This window comes from Carassius auratus, chromosome 3 (genome assembly GCF_003368295.1).
Source record: "Carassius auratus strain Wakin chromosome 3, ASM336829v1, whole genome shotgun sequence".
NCBI lineage: Eukaryota > Metazoa > Chordata > Actinopteri > Cypriniformes > Cyprinidae > Carassius > Carassius auratus.
The window spans coordinates 16,478,055-16,504,460 of NC_039245.1; the positions used below are offsets into that span (position 1 = coordinate 16,478,055).

The window sequence follows — 26,406 nt, forward strand, 5'->3', positions numbered from 1 at the left end:
ATGCAAATTTTGTTTACGCACTCACTTGAAAACCAGAAGTCTTTTAAATTCAAGAGAAATGAAACAGTTTTCCTCACTAGTGATGTAACCTCTAAAAGAGCCACACCGCTGTTCTTTGGGGCGAAGCAACTATATTTGAGGTGTATTTCTGTCAAGGTAAGAACTTTAAAATGATCCAAAAATATGACTTCATCATGTTGTCTGCTTTTAAAAAGAAATCTTATACAATTATGTATTATTCATCTGTGTACAGAGCATTTATATTCCTGTAACGGGCCTGGACTGTGATTCTCAGAAGCACTGTAAGTTGATAGGAGCCTAGAGTCAATGCTTTTGGAAAACCCATGAATGAACTGCTCGTATAAAAATCTTTCTGGTCTACTTATATGTGTTATGACATCCGATTCAAACATTACAATGCTAACTTTCTTTAATTATACAATACTTAAATCCACTACACCAGCTAAAAGGAAAGTATTCATGTGACTGGAAAGAAAAGTGATGCATCATTTTCAGTTGATCATGTGATTGTCTGAAAACATGTGGTTTTCAGCTCTTTCCCAGGAACAATAGAGATCAAGTGAAACTGAAACAACTTCAGCAAAAGGGTGCCTTTATAACTGATCTTTGTAGATTCATGATATATTTATAATATATCATGCAAAAAAATAAATAAAATAAAATAAAAAAAAGACCTGTTGATTTTTTTTAATATAATATAATAAATAAGCTACAGGTAGTTTTATTGTATTGATTACCACATTGAATGCAGTTGAAAGCCTTTTTGTCACAATTGTAAACAAAGTATTTGCTTGCTTTAATTGTATGTAATTATTCAAGTATCAGTATAAAGGGATGCAAATTATTAGTATTTTTTATTTCTAGTGTTTAATCATGTCTACATATTTATTCAAAAGAAGTACTTAAAAATAAGTAATTGAAAAGTGAAAGTGAAAGTGACATTCAGCCAAGTATGGTGACCCATACTCAGAATTTGTGCTCTGCATTTAACCCATCTGAAGTGCACACACACAGAGCAGTGAACACACACACACACACACACACTGTGAGCACACACCCGGAGCAGTGGGCAGCCATTTATGCTGTCTGCAGTCTGCAGTTGGGGGTTCGATGCCTTGTTCAAGGGCACCTAAGTCATGGTATTGAAGGTGGAGAGAACTGTTCATGCACTCCCCCCACGTATTTCTCTATTTTAACCTTAATTACATATATGAGAGAGAGAGAGAGATATTAATGGACCATAATTATTACACAAATTGTATTAAGTTCCAAAAGATCTCCTCAAAATATTAAATAAATCACTTATTTAACTGAAAAAATAGTTAAGCTGTATGTTCACATTATCAGTAAACAATAGGCCTACCCTGAGGCTTAAGAAAGCCAGAATAAATATGATACTGTGAATGTCATCGACATTATAATCAATGCATAAAATGCTGCACTGTTTACTGAAAAATAGCTGCAAATACCTGTATAAAGAAGTTGTTGTCTATCCTACTTGAACCCACTCAGCTGTGTTGTGCGCTGGTTTGTTTGGAGAGCTCCATGAACCACGTGACCGTGCAGCGATGGCGGCGAGATCAAAACTTGTTTTTCAATGGCTCTTGCTTCAACTGAAGCTACATTAAGTTAGCAAAAACAGTATTTTTGGTTTGAATTTAGTATTAAAACTTACAAAACTTACTGATACTTTGTTTCACATTGCAAGCAGAGTTGCCAATTTGGCATGAGAATAAGGCTAGCAGCTAAATGATTTTAAAACCATGGGAGACTGCAGACATAAAGATAGTTCAACCGTTTTCGAACCTTATAATCATCTGAACACACACACACTAGGTCAGTGGTTTTCAAAGCTCTCCATGAAGTACCCCCAGCACTGCTATTTTTTATGTCTCTCTATATCTGACACACCCACTTCAGGTCTAGCAGTCTCTCCACTAATGAGCTGATGAGCTGAATCAGGTGTGATAGATGAGGGAGACTTGTGCAGGGCTAAACCCTAAACCATGACAAAAAAACAACAACAACAAAAAACTTTTTTTGCAGCTACGTAGCCCACATCTGGTACTCCACAGTACCAGATGTGGCATGACACTAGGGCTGAAACGAATAGTCAACATTATAAAAATTTGTCTACAAGTTTTCGTAGTTGTTTGATCTCATTATAAGGCAGATCGATATAAGACATAATACACCTAATATAAGAGCCTGCAATAATGCAGTTTCACCAGTGTGGCGCTGTAGTGCAAGACTGTAATTCAGCCTTCCTGATGCAATTCAAGAGAAGACGACGCAGCGCTTCAGAGTAAACCAGTTACTCCTGAAGCTGACCTTATTCAAGAGATAACCTCAAAAGGTTAGTTCACCCAAAAATGAAAATTAGACTATTTTACTCCCCTTGAAACATCCTATGTGTATATGATCCTCTTCTTTCAGACAAATCCAGTCAGAGTTATATTAAAAATTGTCCTGGCTATTCCAAGCTCTATTATTGCAGAATAAAGGCCTCCTGTAGCGAATCCATACATTTTTGTAAGAAAAATATCCATATTTCAAATGTATTAACACTTTTCTCTCACTTCCATTATCTGCCATACGCGGAAGGCGTTCTGGTGGATGACACAACACGTATGCGCAGCACGCACGCCTCTGAAGGGTTAAATGCATTGTACCTGTATTATATTACGCTGTATGCAGTGGACCAACGGTTTATAAAATGAATAGATGATTCACGCGCTCGTATTCCCAAGCTTCTCTCATATTATTTTTGACCAGATGAAAAATCTTGGGAATATCCATGATTTAACTTCAGAAAAATATGGCATTTGACAAATATTGTTGCTTTTCTTTGCAAAACAGCTCTTATTACGGGACTGAAGTCAAAAATCACTGGAAAGAAATGGCAGAATCAGCAGCAAATTGGTTTGTGGATCAGTTCAGGTGTCCAGTCTGTTTGGATGGACTGAAGGAGCCGGTGACGATTCCCTGTGGACACAGTTACTGTATGAGCTGCATTACTGACTGCTGGGGCCAGAAGGAGCAGGGGCCGCCGTACTATTGTCCCCAATGCAGAGAGAGCTTCAGTCAGAGACCTCTACTGAAGAAGAACACTCTGATAGCGGAGATGATGGAGACGCTGCAGAAGACGTCTCTACAAACGGCTGCTGTGGAGTGTGATGTTTGCACTACAGAGAAGAGCAGAGCTGTTAAGTCCTGTCTGCAGTGCTTGGCCTCCTTCTGTCAAACTCACCTGCAGCCTCACTATCAATCTCCTGCGTTTATGAAGCACAAACTAGTCGAAGCCTCTAGAAACATTCAGGAGAACATCTGCCTCAGTCATGGGAAACTTCTGGAGATCTACTGTCAGGACGACCATCAGTCAATTTGTTGTTTGTGTACTGATGATCATAAAGGACACAGTCTGGTGTCTCTGGATTCAAATTGGACTAGGAAAAAGGTAATATTGACAATACAAAAAAATGCATAAAATATTTTAATAATAACTGTTATTGTTATTTTGTATTTTCCCCTTGTTATGCCAATTTACCAGACTGGGAATTATGGTTTTATTAATTCTGTCCGTTTACATCCTCAGGAAGAGTTAAACGAGACAAAGGTGTCGTGTCAAAAGCTCATCCAGGAGCGAGAGAGAGGTCAGCGGGAACTCAGTGAATCTCTGAAGCTTCTCACAGTATGTTTCTTCATGTCTTCTTTAGGTTTAAAATTTGTTTGACACAGAAAAGTAGATCGGTAGACAGTGACCAATTGGTTTTAAGGTCCAAAAATGATTTAAAACGTGCTATAAAATTAGTGACAAACAAATAATCACATTTTTAATTTTGTAGCCTGACAAACACTTGTTTACTGTCTGTTTACACTGAACAGAAGCAGCTTAATTTAAATGCTCGAACATTTAGAGAACTTGCTGGAAATTGCTCACATTAACTGCATTTATTTTGGTTATTGCGCCAAAACAAGTCACATCGATGATCTGCATGATCACATCTTTCTCCACCAGAGTTCAGTGCTAGAGACCATGGAGGACTTTGAGAAGGTCTTCACTGAACTCATCTGCTCTCTTGAGAAGAAACGCTCTGAGATTAAAGAGCAGATCAGAGCTCAGGAGAAGACTGAGATAGATCGAGCAGAGGAACTTCACAGACATCTGGATCAAGAGCTGACAGAACTCAGAAAAAGACAAGCTGAGATTGAAAAACTTCTGATTACTGAGGATCAGGTCAATTTTCTGAAGGTAATAAAAATTATTTCTAGGGCTGTGCTTGTGAACAAGACAACAGCCTCACCACAGTGTCCGAGTGGTACGCCAAAACATTTTTATTATTATTTATTTTCTGGTATGTGAATGCTGTTGAATATTATGATATGAGAGAAGTACAAAGTTTTCTTTACAAAATAAATAATAGGTTTTGCAAACATGGAACATGCATTCTGTTTGCAATCTGCTTATCTGTTTTTCCACAAATTACGATTTGTCTTCATTAAATTTACATTGTACATGGAATCTTGTTTCTTTTGCCAAATTTTCACTTTTGTCTCACCCATTTTTTGTTGGAAATTAGCCTATAAACGTTTATTCCTTTCGTTTATTTTGTTAAATTTTTAATTAATATATTTGAATCCTTTACTTTAATGAAGTTGAAAACACTGTAGGACAGACACCTTTTTACTTTTATGTCAAATAAAAGTATATGTCTATTTAACACAGTTTGTGCTTTTTAATTAACTCGTCAGAGCCCTAGTCATTTCATCACTGTATCCTACCATGTTTATGTACTTACTCACTGCTTCACTTTTTTATTTGTTTCTTGTTTTTTACAAAACAAGCAGTGCTGTATTTTTCTCGTTTCAGAGCTGTCAGTCCGTGTGTCCTTTGCCATCATTTGAAAACGTTCCCATGACTCAACACACACTTTTTAAAGACATTTCAAGCTCAATGTTTAAGGAGGTTTTGGAGGACGTCTTTCAACAACAAACAGCCAGAATATCCAGAGAAGGTATGAATAATTTGTTATGTTATATTGCCATTCATACTCTGTAGTGTAAAACCAACAAATTGACCGTATGCATGTTTTGTTTTGACTCTTCAGTGTCGAATGTCTATGTTACAAACCCTCCAGAACCAAAGACCAAAAATGATTTTTTGCAGTGTAAGTGTGATCGAGGGAAACACTTATTAATGGATAAGTATCAGTGGTTACAATATGTTACATTGTGACCATATCGGAACCAAAGTGTATGTTGTTCAACATTTGTTTTTTGTTATTTTCTCCTTCTCAGATATCTGTGATATTAACTTGGATCTAAACACTGCACACAATAGCCTAAAACTATCAGATGACAACAGGAAAATATTATCTTCAGATACAGCTCAGCAATATCCTGATCAACCGGAGCGGTTTAATGAGCGTCCCTATATCTTGTCTAGAGACGGTTTGTCCGGTCGTTTCTACTGGGAGGTGGAGTGCAGTGGGGATGAATGGGCTGTAGGAGCTTGTTACAGTGGAATAAGACGTAAAGGAAGCACTGATGACTGTGCACTGGGCTTCAACAAAATGTCATGGAGACTGGGTTATTATCTGAAGATTTTCAGTTTCATTCATGCTCAAAAGAAAATCCTAATCCCTGTGTCCTCTAGAGTAGGAGTGTATCTGGATCATAAAGCAGGATCTCTGTCCTTCTACAGAGTATCTGACACAATGACTCTCCTTCACAGAGTCCAGACCACTTTCACTGAACCCTTATACCCTGCGTTTAAGGTTGGAAACCGTTCATCTGTCAGGATCATAGAGCTGAAAAAAGACCAAGTATCCACCTTATTTTGCAGCGCGAACGAAAGTCTTTATGAACGTGTCAGAATTCCTCTTTATTCAACTAAATTGGAAATTGAAACTAACGGAAGTGACGTGACATACAGTCAAGTACAGTGATCCATACTCTCGTGCTCTGCATTTAACCCCATCAAAGTGTGCGCAGACACACAAACACACACGCACACACACACACACTCAAACACACACACGCATGCACACACACACACACACACACACACACACACACACACACACAAACAGAGCAGTGGGCAGCCATTTATGCTGCCGTGCCCGGGGAGCAGTTGGGGGTTCAGTACCGTGCTCAAGGGCACCTCAGTCGTGTTATTGCCCGAGACTTGAACCCACAACCTTAGGGTTAGGAGACAAACTCTCTAACACTAGGCCAAGACTTCCATAAATTATACCATAAATTAACTGAACTATTCATGAATGCAAGAGGTCATTATGTAGAGTATAGCACAGGGTCAATTTTCACATTAAATATCTTAAAAGATTTATTAAATGATTATGCTCTCATTTATCATGATTTAATAATTTTAAGAAAACAATATTTTTTAGATTTATTCAATTGGTTTTTGAGGTAAAATTACCTACCTATCTTTTCTTTTTTCTTTTTTAGATGACAGTGATTTGATTTTAGATTTTATGAACTTTATTTTATTTTAAAATGGGATTTCTATAAGAATAATCAAGAAATAAATATAGTTTTGAATGATAGTTCTTTTCATTTCAAAGTCAAATGTGATTTTTAAGCCATTGAGGTAATAAAACCTTATTAGAATTGATACATATCCCAACTTTGCTTGTGTTTTTATAATTTAATTTTAAAATTATTATTAATGATGTAATCATTTGTTTATGCTACATTTTAGATATCTTTATGTAGGCCAATTAAGTTCAGTCATTTAAATATCAGTTAAAAGTCTGTTATTATTATGAAAAAAAACAAGTGTATAGTTTATAGAACTGTTCTGTGTGTGTAATTCACATGTAATGCATTGACTGAGATTTTGTCGTTTAATTCGTCTGTCATTATTCAGTGATTTAACTAATTTTTCAAAATACATAGATTTATATAGAATGTTTAATTCAACATTTTACATAAAGAAATTAACAAATATATATTTCATATTCTGCAGAAATGTCATCTGTCATTATTTGTGGTCAAGATAATCTGCTTTCAGTTTTTTAAGCCTAGAAATGATCTCTTTTAAATGTTTTAAGTGTAATAATTACAGTCCAATAATGTACACCAGTCGATCATATGAAAAAAAAAAACCACCAATAAATATCCTATTTCTCTTTCTCGCTGTTTTTCATCATTTCTCTCATTTGAAACACGCCCAGTTGTGTACGCACTGAAACCAGGAAGTAAAAACCAAGAGAAATGAAAGCAACCAAACCTATTTCCTCACAAAACGCGTGACGTCATCCGCTGTAATAGATCCGCTGCACTGTTCTTTGGGGCGAAGCTATAAAGGCAAATGCTATTTTGAGGTGTATTTCTCTCGAGGTAAGGGCTTCATAGCATCCAAAATATAGCTTTCAAACACAAATCGCATGCAATTATGTATTAGTTCGTAAGTGGGTAACTTTACAGATCGTTTCTACTACTGTAGATAAATGCAGTTTTGCACTTCATTGCTAAACGATAATTTTTAGATTATACTATTGTTATACTAAAAGCGCAAAGCATTTGGAACAGTATACTCGATTACATAATTATACTACAAAACTATATTTTATTCTTTACAATTTCAATAATTCTTTACAGTGCCACTGTTATGGTATTTTAAATGTTTATAATCTGGTTTGGGGGATCCATTTAACAGGTTTACATGTATGCAATGCAGTGACGTACTGTGGGGTTCCAGTCAGGCCTTCAGCCATAGGCTATGCTGCGTTAGCCGCATAATAATAAGTAATACGTCGTTTTACTTATATGTTAGAGAACCGGACCCACAGCTTGTAAGACCCAAACAAAAATGGTTTAATGTAATAGCTGAACACAGACAAAGAACTAAAGCACTGCAGGTTGTCGCTCCATCCTTTATCATGACTCCAAAAGACACTCCAATTTCATTGAAAATCCACGGTTCTTGGAACAATTTTTCGGAACCAAAGCAAAACACAACACTTTCATTTAATCCAATTTGTACATATTAAATTTTAAAGGGCTTTTAAATTTTAAAACCAAAAAAAAAAAAAAAAAGATGAAAAAAGTGTTAACCATGTGTACATTCTCTAACACTCACATTTTAGATTCACAATTCATTTAAAAGCCTCTGGTGTGTAAAGATAGTAAATATCATCATGTCCTCCTGTTTTTTTACCCTAATGAAAGTTATAGGAACATTAAATTGTTAAAGGTGCAATAGGTGATTGTCATTTTTTGTTATACTGGTTGAAAGTCTTCTCACATCCCAATAGCAATCATTAAGTTAAGTGGTTTAAATGTTTTTATGTTTTCTGTCGAAGGCATAGGACCAAGAAATGTACGTCCAATCAAAACGGTCCGTGCGTTTTAAACAGCTTTCCTACCTGCCTGTCAATGTATGTATCTGCATACCTCTGCGTACCCTGTTTTTGCAGACAGAATATGTCATTAGTGCATTCACACACACTGTACAGACAGAGCTAGAATGGCAGACAAACAGCAACAACCCGGTCTTCCTTCCTGGTATTGTATTACTTTTAAAGTTTTCTTGCTGGTTAATGACATTGATGTACCCCAGCGGTTCCCAATTCCAGTGATCACGCACATATTTTACGTCTAGCTAAGTTAATACACCCGATTCAGATGACCAACTCGAGCTATGTGAATGAACTGTGTTCCAATCTATTCATTGCTCCCTACTCCTTGAGCAGGGGTTTACTTCACTTTGGAACATGGACTGGAATTGGGAACTGCTGATGTAGCCTATCGTAGTAATGTTGTCTCTGGTATTCTGGTCTGTGAGCATAAATGCGTTCAGGGGGCATGGCTTTGGACAGTGATTGCAGGGAGGATGGGACGTTCGCTTTCAGTACTAACAGGTTAATGTCAGCATTTTCCAAGATCTCCTATTGCACCTTTAATAAAGAAAGCTAATTTTAATGCTCATTGTATTAGCGTTAGCCATGCTTATGCTAACGATTAACTACTCTAATAACAGCGTTCATTTCAATCTGACATTCAAATTAAAATATTGAATATTATTCATAACAGAACCCGATGTTACCCACAGCCTTGCACTCTATTTGTGGCTGTTGTGTGTATATATATATATATATATATATATATATATATATATATATATATATATATATATATGCAAATTAATTCTCTGCCAGCAAGAGGCGCTTGTAGAGCATGCTAGAGAGGTTTCCCCAGTAACGGCTGTAATCAAATAAGCTCACAAACACTGCTCATGCATTACAGACAAGATTAAATAAAAATGACATCAATAACTTTCTGAGGACAGTCGGTTTCCTTAAAAAAAACACAGTGATATAAAAACACCCGCACCAGGTTTCGACTGTGGCTGATGCAGTGATCATGTTTATTCAACTAAGGGCCGTTTCATAGTCAACGCGAGAAACGCGAGCAAGCAACGCGAGCGGCGCGAGCGACGCGCTCCCTTTCATAGTCTAAACAGTGAACGCAAGCGTCACAGGTGATGCGTGTATGCCAGGGGGTAGTAGAGTCGGGTGATATTAGTAGACTCGGGTCGCGTGATATTCAGATCAAAATGGCAACTGAAGAGGAGTATATTCTGTTGCTGATGAACTATCGTATAAATGTGGATGAATACGTATAAGTTCGCATAATTTTTCCTCTTCGCCCGCCATTGTATTCAAACCTTCATCTTCTGTAAACACAATATACTTGAATTAATGTACAATACTTGCAGTGTCGCCCCCACCGACAACGCATAGTATTGCGTGAATCGGCGCGTCGCATATCAAAAACTAGGATGACACATTTGGCTGCGCACCGACGCATAATGGCGGCCGAAGCGTAACGATGTGTAGCCTTGGGGACATGTATGCGTATAGATGCGTTGACTATGAAACGGCCCTAAGTCAAATACTTTTGGAAAATCTATTTGTGGCGGTGTGTTGATCCGCCACAAATAAATAAATGTATGGGAAACATAGTGAAGATAACCTGCTTGAACTATTTAATTTGATCTGGGTTTCTGTCTTTAAAGTGTTTTGTTGTTTTGGTGTGTTTTCTCCTTTTGATGTTGCCATGTCTCGTTGCTTTATGAAGAGAGCGCATCTATGCACCTTTCGAATAGCGCATCAAGAACCGGGTTGACCTGGTACTTGGTGCCACCGGTACTTTAAAAAACCTAGTACCATAACAATTTTTTAGTACCGACTTGGTACCGAAGTACAGGCTCTTTTGACAACACTAATCAACAAATTTCTTGATAATAGATGACTGAATACTGATTACAGATAACTGATTAGCAAAACTATAACGTGAGTTATCCTGAGCATATACATAGCACAACAACTAACGTTAGCCTGCATATTTTGCACACTCGACTGAACATCAAAGCAACAGTTATTAATCATACTTACAGGTTGTTATTCAGAGGAGGAAGCAGGTCCAAATAAACATGGCACTGACTCATCTTTTCAAAGACAACGGGTTTACGAATCAGTCGGAGAAGCAGTCATCAGTGAAATGATGAGAACTTTTTGATTATACTGCTGTAGTATCTTAGTAAAGTTGCATTTTAACCACTGATTCTTTACAGCCTCATCCTTTGGAAGTGAAAATAACCCAAATTTACTTTCAGCGCAGAGCACAGCGTCTTTTCAACATTGTTATCCACACAAACCAACTGCAGCGTTTAAAGCCGGTTCAGTTTCGCGGGAGGTCCACGCAGATTGTAGGCGGGCATTATTCAAATATGAGAATTTGTGGTGTGTGAAATTCATGGAATGGGATTTGAATTTAAAACTCAAAAATTCATTCATTTAAATGAACTGTGCAAAGAAGAAAAATACTTCTTTCAGTCCACTTTCTTTTTATGTTGCGTTCACACCAAACGCGAATAGAGCGTCTGGTGCAATGTAAAGACGAGTTTACGCGCGTCTGGAGGTCTCGTGGCATGAATGAGGCATTTAGCGCGCCGGTAGATGCGAATTTGCCTCATTGACGCCTCATTGATGCATCAATGATGCGAATTGAACGTCTGGCACGGATGGTGCTTTTTTTTTTGCATTCATGTGTTTGACGCAAATTCACGTCTGACACCCGAGTTGAAAAATTTTAACTTTGGCATCAATTTGCGCTGCGTTTAACCAATCAGGAGCCTGTTCAAGAGTCACTCATTCACCATGGAGGAATGACTGATGTTGTTAGTGAGAAGTCAACAGGAGCTATATGACGCAAGTATCATACACAAGTTCATATTTCAGAAATAAAAAGGAACTCGCTTGGAAGAGTGTGTTGTAAATACACACTTAACTTTTGAGTCACGTACACGTTTATTGACCTGAGGCCTTCCTGCCATTTTTTACAACTATTTTCCCCCTAATATAGCCTACAGCTATATTAAAGATAATGTGTTTATTCAGAGGACATGTGAAAAAGTGGAAAAGACCCGAGTGCTCGATCAACATCAGCCATCTTGCAAACAGACAACCGCCTAGCACTTGCCCCTCCCACAAGAAGCGGATTTCGCCTCGGACGCGCGTCAATACCGCTTCAAACTTTTGCTGTCTATTTCGCTCTAGACGTGTGAATGCATTCAAAATGTTCAAGCGGCAAACTAGATGCGGTAGATGCGAATTTGACGCTCTATTCGCGTTTGGTGTGAACACAGCATCATAGACAATATTTATTTATGATTCACTTTCAGCTTTACAACTCTGCAGCCTGTTTACATTCACACAGGGCTGTATTACACACTGCAAGTAATGTAATTTACAAAAATCCATAATAGGGGCACTTTAAAACCACAAAATTATTTCTGTGGCGATTAAGTCTGAAAAGACTATTATGGGCCAGATGTGAGTTCTATTGACACCACAAGCAACAATATCCGAGCCTGCAGTTGATAAGAGAACCCTTTTTTCAAATATGGTTACTAACATTGTGATTATAATGCTTCACATTTAAGTGAAAAATAACATTTGACAAATATTGTTGCTTTTCTTGGCAAAACAGCTCTTATTACGGGACAGAAGTAAAAAATCACTGGAAAGAAATGGCAGAATCAGCAGCAAGTCGGTTTGTGGATCAGTTCAGCTGTCCAGTCTGTTTGGATGGACTGAAGGAGCCGGTGACGATTCCCTGTGGACACAGTTACTGTATGAGCTGCATTACTGACTGCTGGGGCCAGGAGGAGCAGGGACCGCCGTACTGCTGTCCCCAATGCAGAGAGAGCTTCAGTCAGAGACCTCTACTGAAGAAGAACACTCTGATAGCGGAGATGATGGAGACGCTGCAGAAGACGTCTCTACAAACGGCTGCTGTGGAGTGTGATGTTTGCACTACAGAGAAGAGCAGAGCTGTTAAGTCCTGTCTGCAGTGCTTGGCCTCCTTCTGTCAAACTCACCTGCAGCTTCACTATCAATCTCCTGCGTTTATGAAGCACAAACTAGTCGAAGCCTCTAGAAACATTCAGGAGAACATCTGCCCCAGTCATGGGAAACTTCTGGAGATCTACTGTCAGGACGACCATCAGTGCATTTGTTGTTTGTGTACTGATGATCATAAAGGACACAGTGTGGTGTCTGTGGATTCAGAATGGACTAGGAAAAAGGTATTATTAACAATAATAATGCATTATTTATTGCATACATATATATCAGCCGTGGCTCGCCTGTAAGGGTAATTCGGACAGAGGCCTACCAATATATTAACCCAAAACAAAGACTTCTATATAAACTCAATCGACGTAGATGTGTTCACGACTCAAAAGATGACAACTGCTTTGGTCAGATATTAGTCTGCATCAAGTCAGTAGCTAGTTGGAACATCTGTTCTGAGTAGCATATAAAAATAATGAAGTCATAAATGTTTTGTTTAATCGTGCTCATCAATCAAAATGTATAGTCAGGAGCCGCTATTGTTTACAGTCTTTCATCTTGATTCCCCTTGTTACACCCCTTTACCGGTGGAATGGTGTTAAGTCTATTTTTGTCTTTTGTTTTATTATTTTGTATGTTAACATCCTCAGGAAGAGTTAAAGGAGTTAAAAGAGACGTGCCACAAACTGGTCCAGGAACGAGAGAGAGGGAAGCAGGAACTCGGCGACGCTCTGAAACTTCTTAAAGTATGTTTCTTTATGTCTTCTTTAGTTTTAAAGTTTGTTTGACACACAAAAGTAGATCTTTTAAATTCAATAATAGTGGACAATAATGACCAATGGGTTTTGACCTCCAAAAAATTATATAAAAAGTGTTTAATCACATAATTCCCTTCAGGAACTCAAATTAAATATTAATTGGCCAGCCGAGAAACAGGACACTCATCCTACAAGTAAAATTTGCATTTCCTGAGAGCTAGATAAACAGACTTCATGATGGGGCCTTTCAGTTTTCCCTATTTCCATGTCAAGGTGTCAAGATTGTGGGAGAAAACGTATTCAACCCGTATCTACAGCCCCACAGTCTCAAATTATTCCAACATTGTGGGGCTGAATGAGAAGGTATATGGAGCATGCCACTGCTGGACTAGATACTTGCGAGTTATCTCTCCCCATTCTCAGCACCATCCCTGAAGGCCTCGAAAACTTCCCACCAGGCCTGTTAGTTTGACATCTAGTCTGGTTGGGAAAGCTTACACGGTGGCAGGTCAGTCTGGCGCATGTTTGCACACCATGGCGGTGTTACAAGCATACCAATCTGACCTTCTCAGGGACCTGGATGACAGGGAGGAGGAATAAGGCGTGGTAGCCGAACTGCATTGTGCTAAAGATTTGTCCCTCTAGGCCACTAAAGAAATGGACAGAGCCATTGGCCGTTCAAGGGCAGCTATAGTGGCCACAGAGCGACATCTGTCATTGAATCTGTCCGATATGCAAGATAAGGACAGATTCTTCCTCCTAGACGCCCTGCACTCGCCCTCTGGCCTTTTTGGCAATGCAGTCAACACTGCTGTCGAGAGGTTTCAGGAAGCAAGGAAGCAAGGGACGGTATTTCAAAGATACTCCCACATCGCTCCCATTCCCATGGGGCTGCTGAGTTGGAGTAGCCCCAGGTGTCAAGTTCCTCATACTGCCAGTCTCAAAAACAGAGAATTGCAACCTACAACCCTACGTCAACAGAACAGGGGTCGGGGCAACACATTCCAGTCTGGATCTAATAGACCGGAAAAGGATCTGCAGACCTTTATTTTGTCGAAGAGGAGTTTGACAAAGTGGTCCTGATGCCACCAGGTCAGGTCCCTGAGGACAGCCCCACTCTCTGTGCTTCAGGGCTCAGTGAGCTCCGACGAGCGAAATTCCCAGCTGCCGCCTGGCAATGGTACAGCACAGGAGAGCTCGTCCCTTAGAGTGAGGGTGCTACGGCAGTCAGGTCGATCATTCTCTTCTGGTCATCCACTTCAGGGCACCAAACTGGCTCCACTAATAACACCAGAGGTCAGCCTCGAGAGTCTGGTTCCCTTAGTAGATTTTTTTGGCAATGTGGAAACCTCTACCTCATCCGACTCATTTCAACAGGGTCATTCCCACACTAGTGGGCCCTGAGCAGGCTGTGGTAATGGATCAAGAAGTAGATACTCTCTTGAGGAAGGGGGCCTTAGAACGTGTCTACAGCTGTTACTTCATTGTTCTGAAGAAGGTTGGGGGGTTGGCTTGCGTCCAATCTTAGGTCTCTGTCTTCTGATAATAATATAATCTAGACCTGGCATCTACCCCAGGGTCCCAAATTCTCCAGGGTCCTGCTCAAGAGATACACACTCAGGTAGGGACTTGTTAGTATGGCGCAGTGGGTATTCTTGTTCCAAAAACCTTTCTCAACACAGTTCAAGTTCCTGAAGGGGAATGTCTCCAGGTTGCGTATGTAACCATGGTTCTCCAAAGGAACGAGACGCTGGATCTCTTTATCATACTCCCTGCAGGCGCTACTTCATCAAAACTTGTGCTCTGCCGGATGCGCTTTTATACTTCCTGGTTGCTCATGTCAGCCCACTTGTGGCGTCTCGCTTCTCCAATGGGCGGATTTTACACATATTCAGAATGGGGTTATGCAGGGGCGTTCCTATAGTGTTGCTAGACATAGCATCTTGTTCCGTCGGGGAACCATGGTTACATACGTAACTTGAAGACGATTTCACAATGTTGTTATTGAGACTTCTGTTCATTTTGGAGCTTGACAGCCACTAATTTACTGTCTATCTACATTGTTTTATGTAACAACGATGATCTGCAAGATCAGATCTTTGTGTCTCTGACAGAGTTCAGCGCTAGAGACCATGGAGAACGTCGAGAAGGTCTTCACTGAGCTCATCTGCTCTCTTGAGAAGAAACGCTCTGAGATTAAAGAGCAGATCAGAGCTCAGGAGAAGACAGAGATAGATCGAGCAGAGGAACTTCACAGACATCTGGATCAAGAGCTGACAGAACTCAGAAAAAGACAAGCTGAGATTGAAAAACTTCTGATTACTGAGGATCAGGTCAATTTTCTGAAGGTAATGAACGTCAGTATACCTCCATGTTCTATACTGACTCACATTTTTAAATAGTCTGTTTTACATAGCAAGCTGTTTGTCTTGTTTCAGAGCTGTCAATCTGTGTGTGTTTTACCGACATTTGAAAACGTTCCCATCACTCAGCACACTCACCTGTATTTTAAAGATGTTTCAATCTCAATATTTAAGGAGGTTTTGGAGGACGTCTGTCAACAACAAACAGCGAAAATATCACAACAAGGTCTGAATATTTTGATATCTTATATTACTATTCATACTCTGCAGGATTAAATCACATGTTTGTTTGTGTTGTCTCTTCAGTGTCAAAAGTCTGTGTTGCCAAGACCCAAAATGATTTTTTGCAGTGTAAGTTCATCCGCGGTTTTCTTGAGGCAAACATTTAATAATTAATAAGTATATGATCTGTTATAGCTTAAATGCATAATATACATTTTCCCCCATTTCTCCTCAGATTTCTGTGATCTTCACCTGGATCCAAACACTACAAACAATGCCCTCAAACTATCTGAGGACAACAGGAAAGTATCATTTACATATAAAAAACAGCATTATCCTGATCACCCGGAGCGATTTGATAGATATGTGAATGTCATGTGTCGAGAAGGTTTGTGTGGTCGTGGTTACTGGGAGGTCGAGTGCACTGGAAAGCAATGGGCTGTAGCAGTTTGTTACAAAGGAATTGGACGTAAAGGAGACAGTGATGAGTGTAGACTTGGTGACAACAAAAAGTCCTGGCGTTTCAGCTTTTATCTACAAAATTTCTATTTCACACATGACAAAAAGAAAGTCTCAGTCCCTGCTGTCTGCTCCTCTAGAGTAGGAGTGTATCTGGATCATGGAGCAGGAAGTCTGTCCTTCTACAGTGTCTCTGACAAAATGACCCTCCTTCACAGAGTCCAGACCACTTTCACTGAACCCTTATACCCTGCGTTTTTTGCTGGTTATGGCTCATCTGTCAGGATCATAGAAGAGCAGAATTTGAAAATATAATTCATCAGAAAATATTAAATAAGATATTTTAGGGCATTGGTTCCCTTGTTCCTGGAGGCCGCCCAACGCTGCACATTTTGTGTCGCTCCTTTGTTTGACAAACTCAATTCAGATCTTGGAGTCTCTACTACTGAACTGATCATCTGAATCAGGTGTGTCTAAGGAAACCTATAATGTTGGGGGGCCTTCAGAAACGTGGTTGGGAACCACTGGCTCAGGGCATCCATTTGGCAGGTGTGGCACTAGGACGGGGCTTGATGGGGGTATAGCTCCAACAGAAAATTTAAACGAAAACGCACAAGTGTAAACGTATCAGTCTGAAGTTCAGGATGGAGAGGAATAACTGCTGTCTGTCTTCACCATACACTGTATAAAAGGTCGTCACACAGAGTAGCAACTCTTAAAAAAATAACTTAAGGAAATAGTTTTATGAATTATCTGAAATATATCTTTTGTAAAAATAAAAAAATAAATAAAAAAAATTGAATTTACGTTTTCCTGCAATGACACTTGATGGTCAAAAATGTATAAATAAATGCATAATATATAAATATAAAATAAAAAACATTACATCGTATTTTAAGTAAAATATCACAACATAAACAAGAACATAACATTTGATAAATGTACATCGGATACAGCGCAGAATAGTTTGAAATCAACAATGTAGAGCTTGACTAGTGACTGGTCACAAGGTCTAAAGAACATATTGATTTTTTTATTAACAATTAAAAATAAAACAAAACACTAAGGGAAGAACACAGGGTCTAAGTGAAAACAACAATCAATGACAGAGAGCACAGGTAGAATAAACAGGGAAGGAAAGGGTAACACAACAGTGTCTACAGGAGAACACACAAACAATCAAAAACAAGCCATGTCTTGTTCACACTGAACATGACGACTCAAGATCACGTGACCAGGGGTGTATTCCAGTAGTAGGTTGTGTGTCATGCCCGGGTGTTTAAGGGTAAGTTAGCAGATAAACTCAGCTTTTGGTTCCATATATAGCCTATATATTATAAAACACTATTATAACAAGGTAATATTTATATTTTATATCACACATCATGGGTCTGCATTTTATATAATGTATTTATATCATAAAAATACATATGTGATATTTCTTATTATATAACTAGCTTAAAAAAAAAAACACAAACACTTGACCATTGAACAAAAGAAGAAGAAAGAAGCCGCTGATATTAAAGTCATGGGCACCCACGGGCAGAAACATAAATCAGCGTCTATGCTGAAAGTATTTTCCGTTTTTGGAAACGAAAGCTGAGTTTATCTGCTTGCTTACCTTAAACATCCGAGTATGTCACGACCTACTTTCTGGAATATCCCCCAAAAGCACTTTGAACAGAACACCTGGCAATTGAAAATGTCTATATGTAAAAAAATCTTTATGAAAAATTTCAGCTGCTCATTTTAATTTTGAGCTCTGGAGAAAGGAGCAGATAATTATTGGCTCACAGCAACCCACAGCTGAAGACACATAAAACAGTCCTCAACAGACAACGGAACAGCCAATATTGGGTTGTTAAAAAAGGTGCGCTCATTCAAAACAGCTGCGTTCGATCCTTCGCTGCCTGGGTTGATTTAAATCTAGCTTTTCTTTTGTGTTTGTGTCCCAAGTTCAAGTGACGCAGCAGTGACGATTCTCTCCGGCCAATCCGTGATCAGCAGAGTTTACACGTCATGGTTTGGTAACTGTATGTTTCACTTGGAACCTCACCCGAAGTGGTACTAAAAAAAGTACCAGGTAGCTACTGTACCCTGTGGAAAACCCCCCAAAAGTGGGCCGTACTGAACAGTGCCTAAACCTAACATTACAGTAATCCAAATACAGTAAGGTTCAGTGTGAGAAATTTGACCAGTTTGTGGTCAGGTAGGATAATCTGACAGGTAGGATGAAATATCTGCACATGTGCTCTGTGTGTAAATAACTTACATAGGCTTGTGTAAATTGTGTAAACTGCATTTTTGTAAATATTCTATATAATATATTAATATTTAGTACTGGAATGCCCAGTACCACAATAAATCGCAGTCTGTCTTACACATTTGACTAATAAAATGTATTCTGACTGAATCTGAGTGTCCTTCAGTGTCTTTTATGTAGACCAAAATGCCGCTTGTAATTCACTCAATATATCCACTAGTTGGTGCTAATATTGCGTTGGCCGAGAGAGCTCAACGTGCCGCAACTTAATAAAACACATGCAAATTGAAAAAACACCAGCAAATGAAGAATATTCTTCAGTTTGACGACACAAATGTTGCAAATTAGAGGGCTACGTTGGGTTAGCAAATCTCGTGGGAGCGGGCAGTATTACCTTTGCTGTGGGCAGTCAGAACATTTCGCAGGAGTCCCGTGGGGAACGGTGGTGTGGTGTAGTAGAAATGGAGTCAACACAAGAAGTTGAGAAACAAATTAAAGCTGCTGTTTACTTGACTAAAGCAAAGCAAGGCAAGTCAGACGTCTGGAAACAATTCTCATTTGTAACTGCATTTATTTTGAGCATTCCCGCCATAGCATTAGCGGAGTGGAGTGGTAATATTTCCTAAAGGTTGCTGAGCGCCTTTACGCTTCGCTCTGTCAATACACTCAGTCAATAATCTAAGCGTTTGCATTTTATCTTGTATGTGCTTTTCACTTTTTTAATAATCCAGGTGTATTTTGTAAAGATCTACGTACATTTAATCTCAGATGTGTGTGCGTTTGTGTCTTAATGAGCTTGTTTTGAGTGTTCTATTGTACAACAACGGCAGCTATTCACAAAAATAAAGTGAACGAAATTAAAAATACACTTATTCAGTTTTTGCATTTTAGGTAGGCTATGCTTGCTAAGGTTAGATTAATATATTAAATACATTTTAATTAGCCTGATAAAATTAAGAAGACTTAATTTTCTTTCTTGTTTTATTTCATTTTGTATTTATTTTGTTAAAATTATATCGAGAGAGTATTTTCAAAGTTCTCTGTGTTTATTTAATGGTAAAGTTATTTCCTAGTTGAGGTGCTGCTAGTTGCAGTTTTGTTTAAACGTTAACGCTAATAAAAAAAAAAAGCACAATATTTTTATCATGTGTGGTGCTTTGGTTTAGAATTGCTTACTTCATATTATTTAAATGCAATCATGTTTAATTTTCGATTCCCAGGGAACACACGTAAGGTAAAAAACATTAGCCTGAATGCACTGTAAGTCACGTTGGTTAAAAGCGTCTACTAAATGCATAAATGTAAATGTAAGAAAACGGTCCCAAATAAACACATACAAATAAAAAATTAAAAAACGTGCCACTGACCACAATGGAAATGTTTCAAGGGGACCCAAAAAAGTGTCGGACCCGGCTAGGATTTGATTATTTTGCAGTTGCTACCGGTTAGTGGGGTTGATGGTAAACTGTATGTTTTTTTTTTTTTTTACTCCCTGATTGCATGATTCCTTTGTCTTTTGGATATTATTAGCAGAAATAAGCTGAAAAATCCCACGATTAATTGTTAAATGTTACTATATAAGATGGCTAACTCTAAAACCCTCAACTAAATATAATTTCAAGGTTAGTGGAAATACATTTGCAATGCTTCATTAATTGTTTCTTAATTTGAGTGTTGTGAGGCCACCGTATAATACTCTATTTAGCCAAATAAACTACAAGTTTACACTAGGTGTGTTCACAAGTGTCACAAATGCATATTATTGTTTGCATAAAACAATTTTATTATTAATCTTGAAAAGTTTCAACACGCAAACTGAATAAGTTGTGAAGTTCAAAAGAAGCTCTGAAGGAGTATCCTCATACTGTAGCCTTATAAGATAAGATGCAGCTTTTGAGTTAGCCACAATTTTCACAATGTTTCCACACAGCAACTATAAACTGATCCACCTCATGATGATGTTCATCACCTGTCATATATCAGTCTTTCATCAATTACCTTTATAATCTTCTTTCAGACTGAGAATATTGATATTTACCCATTTGAATTTTAACTAATGTTTGTACTATTTACTACATTCATTTCTGATTCCACAGAATAAATATGTAAGATTTGTATATCTTATTCTAATCTTGTGTCTTACATCTATTTTTGTAATTAATTTAGTAGCAGATTCAACAGCGATTTTCTGTTGTTAATGTTAACTGGTAAAATCCTCAGATAGTTTTGTTCATCAAGATTACGAAACAATGGTAAGACAGTGTCAGTGAAGGTGGTTGTGAATGTGTGTAGATGTGTGTTAGTTACAGGATCAGAGAATGACACTGTTCCTCTGTCATAGTCCAGATCAACTCTAACACGATCAAGCTTACGTTTAACAGGAAAACCAAACTTTTCAGACAGTCCGTACTCATCATATCGCACACTCCAGACATCAGCGCTAAAGAATTCTTCTCCCTTCCTCTGGTTTGATGCTGTAGTTACTCCAACACTCCAGTGTGAGCACTCTTTAACCTCCACATCCCAGCAGTGTGTTCCTGAGTTAAACCCCTCTGAACCCAGAACACAAAGACAATCATCAAATCTCTCTGGATTATCAAGAACTGGTTCTTTGTTCTCGCTCCATTTCACACTGGTCAGATCATCAGACAGGAGGAGATCTGGGTTCGCAGTATTTGGATCCAGAATCACAGGAGCTGATGAGACACAATCAACAGGTGATTTTATTCTGATGTTTATATAATGATGAAAAGTGAACCTAACATAGGTTATTATGTATTATCAACACTTCTCCTGTTGAAGAAACATTTCAGGCATCATGAAAATCTGTAAATCTTTCAGTGTGTGCGATAGAGAGCTCAGATCTTCTGCAGACTCACTGTTCTGGATGATGTCTTTCATCTTCTTCCAGACTCTGAAGGGCAGGTTGCCCAAGTATCGTGGCACATGAATCAGAGCTCCAGAAGGAGTCTGTGGATCCGGCTGTGATGAGATCTGGACTCTGGAAGAACATTCAGGATCAGAACTGAAGTGACTTTGGATCAGAAGCAGAGAGAGCAGAGACAGCAGCAGATCACTCACCTTTCCATCGAGACTGGAAACTTCTGCAGAACAAACATACAGTTGATCATCAACAACTCAATCAATCAATCAATCAATCAATCAATCAATGATCTGAAATCAGACCTTCAGAAAGCAGACGTCACTGTCTTTCATCATCTCCTCCATGTCTTTGATTGTGTGTGAAAGAGCTGAGATGTGTGTGTTGATCTCCTCCAGCTTCTCCTTCATCATCTGCTTCTTCTGCTCCTCTTCCTCTCTCAGTGCAGTGATTGTAGCTTCTTCTTCATCTCTGAGAAACTGATGAAGCTTCTCAAACTGCTGTTTAATCTGACGCTCTGTGTGATCAGCTTGAGACTGAAATCAAATCACATTCACTTCAATTATCTCAAAGATGCAGTTTATTCTGGTGCAGCATGAAGATAAATGTTGGTTAGTTAACTACAACTTTCTAAAGTACTAGTACTGTAAGCATTAGATGTTCTGTCACTGTAGCGGAATAAAATCTTGTCACAAAATCACATTTTGAAATGGCTATTTAATGAGATCAATTTATATGTGATAGCATTTGTAAGCATATCCACTGAACAATGAAATATGCATGTACAGGTGCATTTCAATAAACTTGAATGTTGTGGAAAAGTTCATTTATATCCGTAATTCAATCAAATTGTGAAACTTGTATATTATTATCATTATTATCATAATTCATGTATTGTCATAATTTGTTTTATTGTAAATATACAGAGAGGAAAATTGCAGTAGCCAAGGCAGGCTGACTGATGTTATCAAGTACGCTGCTGTTTGCAGAATTACCAGACTTGCATCGTCGCGGACATCACACTCTCGAGTCAAATGCACAAAGTCCGAACTACAGAGGATGCAAGTCCAAAATCAGCATACCTTGTATTGAGAAACGTGTGCAGACCTACGTCACCAGTCTATTTGCCTAATCTTCCCGGTACTTTAGACTACGGTGGAAACACAGAAAGCAACAGGTGTGGGGGGAAAAAGTTCCCCGTACAAATGTTCCGGGTAATTGCGGTGGAAACGCGGCATATCTCAACAAATTAGAATATGGTGACAAGCCAATCAGCTAATCAACTCAAAACACCTGCAAAGGTTTCCCGAGCCTTCAAAATGGTCTCTCAGTTTGGTTCACTAGGCTACACAATCATGGGGAAGACTGCCGATCTAACAGCTGTCCAGAAGACAATCATTGACACCCTTCACAAGGAGGGTAAGCCACAAACATTCATTACCAAAGAAGCTGGCTGTTCACAGAGTGCTGTATCCAAGCATGTTAACAGAAAGTTGAGTAGAAGAAAAAAGTGTGGAAGAAAAAGATTCACAACCAACTGAGAGAACCGTCTGTAATGATTTGGGGTGCAATGTCATCTGCTGGTGTTGGTCCATTGTGTTTTTTTGAAAACCAAAGTCACTGCACCCGTTTACCAAGAAATTTTGGAGAACTTCATGCTTCCTTCTGCTGACCAGCTTTTTGAAGATGCTGATTTCATTTTCCAGCAGGATTCGTCACCTGTCCACACGTTGGTTAAATAAGCATGGTGTTGGTGTGCTTGACTGGCCAGAAAACTCACCCGACCAGAACCTCATAGAGAATCGATGGAGTATTGCCAAGAGGAAAATTATAAACAAGAGACCCAAAAATGCAGATGAGCTGAAAGCCACTGTCAAAGAAACCTGGGCTTCCAGACCACCTCAGCAGTGCCACAAACTGATCACCTCCATGCCACGCCGAAACGAGGCAGTAATTAAAGCAAAAGGAGCCCCTACCAAGTATTGAGTACATGTACAGTAAATGAACATATGTTTCAGAGGGCCAACAATTCACAAATCTTTTTATTTATTGGTGAAGTATTCTAATTTGTTGAGAGTGTGAATTGATGCAGACGTTTGAGCTAATTATGAACCGTTTGTAAGTTGATAATTGTTTATATGTTAATAAATGCATAAATTAAAATCTGTTAAACATATAACAAATAAAGCAGCTGATAATGACTTGTAGAAGGTGTTTATGCAACCAGGACAAGAGCTGCATTTGGTTGCCCGAGAGGTGTTTCAAAGATGGCCGCCGAGTGACTTGACTTGTCTACACTCAGAGTAAACATGGAAATGGCGTCATGTAGAAGTTTCCCCTCCCGCCAAACAATTCAGCAGTTCTAAACAAATGCATAATGTCAGAAGAATCAATCCTCACCTTGATGTGTTGAACTATTTTCTCAAACTCTCCTTTAATTTTTTCTCTGTGTTTAACTTTCTCTTGCAAAGACTCCATTGCTGTATTGAGCTCCTCCTGAAATTTAAAAAGAATATAAGAAACCACAGATTTTTTAAATTTGTTCATGTATGTAATAGCTACATAGTATGAACAAAATACTGAGAAATGTATATATTGTTAATATACAATTTATGATTTAAGTTTATATCCTCATATTTAAATTCGACTAACCTTATATGTTGGAACAGCTTCACCGATGGGTCTGAATGTGTGTTTGATGTGTTCCTGTGAATCTTTGCACACTAAACACACCGGCTGTTTGTCCTCCAGACAGAAGAAATCAAGTTTCTCACTGTGTAAACTGCAGAGCTCCTCAGACTCTGATGAACCCTTCTCTTGTTTCTCTTTTAGGAGCGACTCACACAAGTTTTTTAATGCAAGATCACACGGAGGATGATCTCTTGAGGATCTTCTCTTGCAGACAGGACACTCCTGAGTTTCTTTAGTTCTCCAGAACTGTTGAAGACACTCTTTACAGACACTGTGACTACATGATAAAACAACAGGATCCTTGAAGATTTCACTGCATACAGGACAAAACAATTCATCTTCCGATTGTGAAGCCATTTTCACTCTTTGAGCTCCAGCGATCTGAACTTTACTTTCACTTTCTGAATGATGTTGCAAAAAAAACAAGATTCACAAAGATCTGCTGTCTGTTTAAAAACAAACTTCTCAAAAATCCTTCTTGAAAGGTTTTCTTTTAATTTTTCAATAGTTTTTTGCTTTTGTCAAGAAAGAAGAGAGTTGGTATGACGGAGAAATAAGTCATTCTCTTCCTGTTAAGTGCTGAATTTGGGTGGAGCTTTTAAGGCCTGTTGCACAATGTCTGTCTCCTTGGTTACTTCAGTGGTAACGGTCTTACCACTTGACTACTTACATGACATATTTCCTGCATAAATGACTTACAGCTCACTCACTGCTCCGGGTGTGTGTTCACTGCTCTGTGTGTGTGCACTTCGGATGGGTTAAATGCAGAGCACAAATTCTGAGTATGGGTCACCATACTTGGCTGAATGTCACGTCACTTTTTTTTTTTCACTGCAACATTTTACTAAACATATGTGAATTTTGGGGCTATGCTTAGCGTGTGTGTAAAGGGCAATGAGATTTGCCATTTTCCAGGTCCAGGACCATAGACTGTTAAAAAAAGGAAACCATGTCTGCACCTTCTTCTGCTAGAAAAGTGAAGGCAAAATGTCCCAGCTATGTCTTATGCCAGTGTTTTCATTTGGAGTCTAAGTCTGCACAGAAATGATCATGAGCTGGAGCCGCTGTAATAAAGTCTTACCCAAACTCCCGCAGATCTAGTCACAAGCACACAATCATGATGTAACGCCCTGTTTTGATAGCATCAAATAACATGTGGGAACTTGGTATAAAGAACCAGAAAGATAATGCCACAGGTCATTTTACTAAAAGCTGCTTTTATATCACAGGATTTAACAAGCATTACCTGACAGGAATGTTAGTCAAATATATATAGTTAAAAGCTACACACACACACACACACACAGACAAATTACCCATTCCCTTTTCCCCTTTGAAAAATCAATAATTAAAAAAAAAAGTTTTAATTGTTAAAAACTACTTTGGTGGAACTTTCATTGTATCAAATATCTATTAGCTGCTATGCAGAATCTTGCATATTAGTTGGTTAAAAATTATTCCCATAATCAATAGATTATTAGTGGCCTTTTTTGAAACTGTTCAAAATTAATCTTTATTAAATTATTTTCCAATCTACAAAATTGAAAGTGCACATGACCATAATCATTGAAAATTAATTTAAAATTCTTATCCCTATCAGTTTATGCCTAAGAATGTTAAATGGTAACACCTGCTCTGCAAATAATTAATTAAGGTGGCAAAGCTTTAATTATCCTCAGCACTCTCACCATGGCCAAAAAGACAGACCTCTGTCCTGATCTACGAACACATATAGTCAAAGCCCATCCCAGAGACAAAGGCTACAAGGTCATTTCAAAAGAATCCTTGTCCCTGGATCAGCCGTACAGAGTTTCATCAAGAAGCTCAAAATCAGAAGTGAACTGCATCAAAAAGTAGTTCAACACAGCTAAAAACCAGGAGAGGTGTGGCAGGAGGCACATGGTATCCTCTAGAGTCTCTAGAAAGATCTGAAATGACAAGCAACAACCCTAGTGTCACAACCAAAGCCCTAACCACCAAGCAGGAATATCGGTATCAAGATCCACTGTTCAGCGAATTTTGCATCAAGGTGGTCTTTATGGACATCATCCCAGAAAAACACCACTCCTTACCCAGAAACATCGGGCTACACGTATGGCCTTTGCGAGGCCTGACCTAGATCGAGATACAAACTTTTGGTCATCCATCCTCTGGTCAGAAGAAACTAAATTATCTTGAGACATACGGATATTGCATATATTTGGCATAAGAAAGGGGAAGCCTTCCATCTTAATACCATCCCAACAGTCAAGCACAGAGGTGGTCACATTATGCTGTGGGGATGCTTCTCTGCCAGTGGTACAGGTAACAACGCGAAAATGATATCATGAAAAAGGAGGACTACAAGATTCTGGACAAAAAA

The 26,406-nt window shown here is 38.6% G+C and overlaps 3 protein-coding genes across 5 annotated transcripts; 2 read left to right on the forward strand and 1 right to left on the reverse strand.

Moving 5' to 3' along the window:
* The first annotated feature begins 95 nt into the window (after nucleotides 1–95).
* Nucleotides 96–6,029, forward strand: LOC113054974 (tripartite motif-containing protein 16-like). Of its 2 annotated transcripts, XM_026220821.1 has the most exons (8): nucleotides 96–156; nucleotides 254–302; nucleotides 2,881–3,478; nucleotides 3,617–3,712; nucleotides 4,040–4,273; nucleotides 4,892–5,036; nucleotides 5,130–5,189; nucleotides 5,320–6,029. In XM_026220821.1, the coding sequence occupies exons 3-8, from the start codon at nucleotides 2,921–2,923 to the stop codon at nucleotides 5,967–5,969; spliced, it is 1,743 nt and encodes a 580-aa protein (XP_026076606.1). In that variant the 5' UTR covers nucleotides 96–156; nucleotides 254–302; nucleotides 2,881–2,920; the 3' UTR covers nucleotides 5,970–6,029. The 2 variants fall into 2 exon arrangements, with proteins under 2 accessions (XP_026076606.1, XP_026076617.1); XM_026220832.1 differs by lacking the exon at nucleotides 254–302 and having other exon boundaries at nucleotides 98–156.
* Nucleotides 6,030–7,272: 1,243 nt separating this feature from the next.
* On the forward strand, nucleotides 7,273–18,619 carry LOC113054994 (E3 ubiquitin/ISG15 ligase TRIM25-like). Of its 2 annotated transcripts, none has more exons than XM_026220904.1 (7): nucleotides 7,273–7,386; nucleotides 12,060–12,640; nucleotides 13,058–13,153; nucleotides 15,280–15,513; nucleotides 15,604–15,754; nucleotides 15,835–15,879; nucleotides 15,986–18,619. In XM_026220904.1, exons 2-7 carry the CDS (start codon nucleotides 12,083–12,085, stop codon nucleotides 16,522–16,524), a joined length of 1,623 nt encoding a protein of 540 aa, XP_026076689.1. In that variant the 5' UTR covers nucleotides 7,273–7,386; nucleotides 12,060–12,082; the 3' UTR covers nucleotides 16,525–18,619. The 2 variants fall into 2 exon arrangements, with proteins under 2 accessions (XP_026076689.1, XP_026076681.1); XM_026220896.1 differs by having other exon boundaries at nucleotides 7,281–7,386; nucleotides 12,043–12,640.
* Nucleotides 18,620–19,946: 1,327 nt separating this feature from the next.
* On the reverse strand, nucleotides 19,947–24,624 carry LOC113055093 (tripartite motif-containing protein 35-like). Its single transcript, XM_026221069.1, has 6 exons — nucleotides 24,006–24,624; nucleotides 23,754–23,849; nucleotides 21,659–21,889; nucleotides 21,554–21,576; nucleotides 21,352–21,473; nucleotides 19,947–21,168 (listed from the first exon to the last, which is right to left on the reverse strand). Exons 1-6 carry the CDS (start codon nucleotides 24,399–24,401, stop codon nucleotides 20,630–20,632), a joined length of 1,407 nt encoding a protein of 468 aa, XP_026076854.1. The 5' UTR covers nucleotides 24,402–24,624; the 3' UTR covers nucleotides 19,947–20,629.
* Nucleotides 24,625–26,406: the final 1,782 nt, after the last annotated feature.

Coding starts and splice junctions, on each gene's coding strand:
- LOC113054974 (XM_026220821.1), top strand. CDS start 2,921: ATGGCAGAATCAGCAGCAAATTGGTTTGTGGATCAGTTCAGGTGTCCA. Junction 5,037..5,129: donor AGCCAGAATATCCAGAGAAG/GTATGAATAATT, acceptor TTGACTCTTCAG/TGTCGAATGTCTATGTTACA. Junction 5,190..5,319: donor CAAAAATGATTTTTTGCAGT/GTAAGTGTGATC, acceptor TCTCCTTCTCAG/ATATCTGTGATATTAACTTG.
- LOC113054994 (XM_026220904.1), top strand. CDS start 12,083: ATGGCAGAATCAGCAGCAAGTCGGTTTGTGGATCAGTTCAGCTGTCCA. Junction 15,514..15,603: donor ATCAGGTCAATTTTCTGAAG/GTAATGAACGTC, acceptor GTCTTGTTTCAG/AGCTGTCAATCTGTGTGTGT. Junction 15,880..15,985: donor CCAAAATGATTTTTTGCAGT/GTAAGTTCATCC, acceptor ATTTCTCCTCAG/ATTTCTGTGATCTTCACCTG.
- LOC113055093 (XM_026221069.1), bottom strand. CDS start 24,401: ATGGCTTCACAATCGGAAGATGAATTGTTTTGTCCTGTATGCAGTGAA. Junction 23,850..24,005: donor AAGCTGTTCCAACATATAAG/GTTAGTCGAATT, acceptor TTTAAATTTCAG/GAGGAGCTCAATACAGCAAT. Junction 21,169..21,351: donor GAAAGACATCATCCAGAACA/GTGAGTCTGCAG, acceptor GTGTCTCATCAG/CTCCTGTGATTCTGGATCCA.